This window comes from Humulus lupulus, chromosome 6 (assembly GCF_963169125.1).
Source record: "Humulus lupulus chromosome 6, drHumLupu1.1, whole genome shotgun sequence".
Lineage (NCBI taxonomy): Eukaryota > Viridiplantae > Streptophyta > Magnoliopsida > Rosales > Cannabaceae > Humulus > Humulus lupulus.
The window spans coordinates 181,626,619-181,630,109 of record NC_084798.1 but is presented as its reverse complement, the minus strand read 5'-3'; the positions used below and the strand labels follow the sequence as shown (position 1 = coordinate 181,630,109).

Genomic DNA, 3,491 nt, shown 5'->3' with positions numbered 1-3,491 from the left:
TAGATATAGTCGGACCATAACAGAGAAGTGTCTAGGTTTACACTAGTGTGTGTGTGTGTTATTCTTTTATGTGTAAGTCAAAATAATAGTTTCTGCTATAAAGGGTCACATTGATTATACTATCATTATTGCCAACTATTTTTTTATTGTTTTCAATTGACGCATAGGATGGAAACAATCAATTATTAGCCCAAAAACAATGATACCTAAATGGTGAAATTATACTATCAATAATGCCAACTTGTCATTTGAATATAATTGTTATGCCTATGCAGTATGCCTTTTGAAGAATTGAGCATTGGTTTTTAATATCTTAAGCTTTCTCAAGAAAAATTACGTATTTAGATAGCAATGTTCACATTATTCTATTTTAAAACTTTGCTTTCAACAGAATAACTAAACATCACAACTGGAATAAACAACTGAGGCATTAAGAGTTTACCTAACACCCTTTTTTACAGAAACAAATGGCCCAAGAAATTCAGCTTGAAGCTCATAATTCAGCTGGTGTGGATAGCCTTTGGAGTGTATGTGAATTAATTGAATTTTCTTTATTAATATCATTATAAAATAGAAGAAATATGGTCTGCAATAAATATGGTTTATTTTATTTGGTATAGGGTAACTTGGTTCCAGTCTTTCTCCTAAAGGGTATCAATCTAACATCACCAGCAATGGCAATATCCATGACAAACCTAGCTCCAGGCAATATCCTCCGCAAGAAAAGCCGCACTCAAGTTATTATATATTTCAATGGCTATTATATATTTCAATATGTATATCAATAATGTATAAAATATAATAATATTTAAAAAAGAAATTAATAATAGAAATAAAAGAATAATAGAAAAAGTCATAGTGCAGATAGTATTATACATGCATTAACTATTTTTAATTTCTAATGTCACTACAGGAAAACAAGCCATTACCGGCGGAGCAAACCGCCGGCAATAGTCAAGAAACCCGCCGGTAAAAGTATTACCGGCGGTTTCCGCCGGCAATAATCCGCCGGTAAAAACCGGTCGGTAAAAGTCATTATTACCGGCGGAACTAGCCTCTCGCCGGTAATAATATTATTACCGGCGGATCAGTACCGGCGGATCCCGCCGGCAATAATTTGGTCAGAATTTACGTCTGACCCATTATTACCGGCGGTCTCCGCCGGCAATAATCCGCCGGTAATAATAAAATATATTTAAAAATAATAATTAATTTTTATAAATTATATATAATTAATATTAAATAACTAAACTTATAATTAAAAAAATTTATAAATAAAATCAATATTATTTATATTAATATCCAAATTAAAAATACAACTTTAAAATACTAAAATTGTCTTTTTTTTAAAAAAACATACACTTAAATTTAATAGTAAATAATAAAACCTAAACTAATTATTATTGTCTTCATCAAAATGTTCATTTAAAAAATCTTCAACATTCGTGCTTCGACTCAGACCTTCATGAGACTGTGGTGCTGGCGGCGAAGGATAATATGGTCGAGGCTGTGGACGAATCAAAGGAGACTGCTGTTGTTGTTGATTCGGAGAAGTGTAGTACTGCTGATTATAAACGGGCTGCTGTGTCGATCCTCCATAATGAGGATATACCGGCTGCTGCTGCATGAACGGCCCAAATTGACCATACATATGTTGTTGTTGCTGCTGCTGCGGTAATCCTCCAAACTGACTTCCCATAGGTTGTGTCTGAGGAAACTGGGAAGAAAGTCCAAACATATAATTAAAAAGTGGCGACTGAGAGGAACCACCAGATATGTTTGGAGAATTTTGTTGTGGTTGTGGTTGCTGTGGCATCGACGACGTCCCCGGGCTTTGATTAGACGTACTACCTTGCTGTTGAGAAGGTAAGAACTGCTGCAATAAACTTTCATAGTGTGGGTCATGGAGAGAAGAATCAGTCTGAAAATTTCCTGACTCGACTTTATCACGCATCTTAACCCACATCTCAGCCAAAACTCCCATCATCTCTGGAGTCACATTAGTAGGAACTTGTGACTGATTTTGGCTTGGACTTTGACTTGTGGAGCTAGATGCTGATTTCTTTCCTTTGCCTTTAGGCCTGTATCCCACTCCTATTTGATAATCAGACCTCGAGCCAAGAACTTTATCCATAATCTGATACTGTATTGATTTAGCAGTAGAACCTTCACTAGAAGCAGATTCAGAACCTGACCGACTACTTTGAATATTTTGCCTCTCCATCTCTTGGGTCATTTGTTCCTGCCAAAAGAAAATGTTAAAAAACCAATATTACTATAATTTAAGATCAATAAAGAAAGAAAAAACTTTAACTTACATGTAGTTCTTTGCAAGTTTCGCTAACCCAAGTCTTCGTAGATTTTTTTATATGAGTATCTTTCCAAGCATCAATAGCATGCTCATCAGGTTCATCCTACAAAATAATAGTGTTAGTTTAATTAATAATATAATAATATCAAATAAAGTTAAGTATTTTACTTACATATTCGTTACGGATCGCTGCCATTGATTTAGAGCCTTGCGTCGACAAATACTTCATTTCCTTTCTATTTTTTTTGTTCTGCGTGGATCGCGCTATAAACTTTGGGCTCAGAAACAAATCGACGATTTCTTTCCAGCTCTCCTTCGAGCACAAGTCAGGAATAGCATTGAGAGCACTATCCAAATCATTCGGATTTCCAGAATAATATTTTTGGAAATGAGAATGCCTAATATTCTTTCTCTCTGAATATCTTTTGCGCATCTCCATATACAGAGTTCCCATAACTCTTTCAGGTTCTGGATGCCCATCGATATTATAGTAATACTAAAACAAAAATTGTTAGTTTAAATTTTTATAGACTAAAATGTATAATATAAAAAAATTAGGTATTTTTTTTTACCTTCATCTTTTGAACGACCTGGTCTTTATATTGCTGAGGAACATCTTTAAAATCTAAATAATGTCCCGGCAATAGTAATGTAACTTCAGTACTCAATTGACGAACAAAAGCTTGGTGCTCAGTACCAACCACTTTGTCTGTCGCTGGATCAAGTTGCAATTCAAGTGGTTTGCCAGCATCCCGCCTTCGTTTTTCAATATTAACATTACTGGCAGGGCCACGTCCCCTCCTTCTTGCAGGACGATCTATTAATTTGTTTAATACATAAAAATAAAAATATTAGTAAATCTTAAACATTTAAACAGATTGCGATTATAAAATTTAGATATTAACCTGACTCGCAAGTTGAGGGTATCCTGCTAGGATCTGTGGGGTCTTGACCACCACCATCTCCACCGTGATATGATACTATATCAGCTGACATGTCTCTTGTATTCATAAATATTTAAGATTTAATATCATCAAATTTAATTAAGTAATGAAATAACATTAAACAAAATCAATATCAACATAAATTGGAAAATACAAATCAAATTCAAATTTTTGTGTTTGTTACAAAGGTAATCATTACATAAAACTAATAATCACTATCACTTCCATCATTAACT

The 3,491-nt window shown here is 34.0% G+C and overlaps 1 protein-coding gene across 1 annotated transcript; it reads right to left on the bottom strand.

Annotated features, from left to right (window-relative positions):
• Positions 1-1,393: 1,393 nt before the first annotated feature.
• On the bottom strand, positions 1,394-3,096 carry LOC133785703 (uncharacterized). Its single transcript, XM_062224921.1, has 3 exons — positions 2,484-3,096; positions 2,319-2,414; positions 1,394-2,242 (listed from the first exon to the last, which is right to left on the bottom strand). The coding sequence occupies exons 1-3, from the start codon at positions 2,763-2,765 to the stop codon at positions 1,394-1,396; spliced, it is 1,227 nt and encodes a 408-aa protein (XP_062080905.1). The 5' UTR covers positions 2,766-3,096.
• Positions 3,097-3,491: the final 395 nt, after the last annotated feature.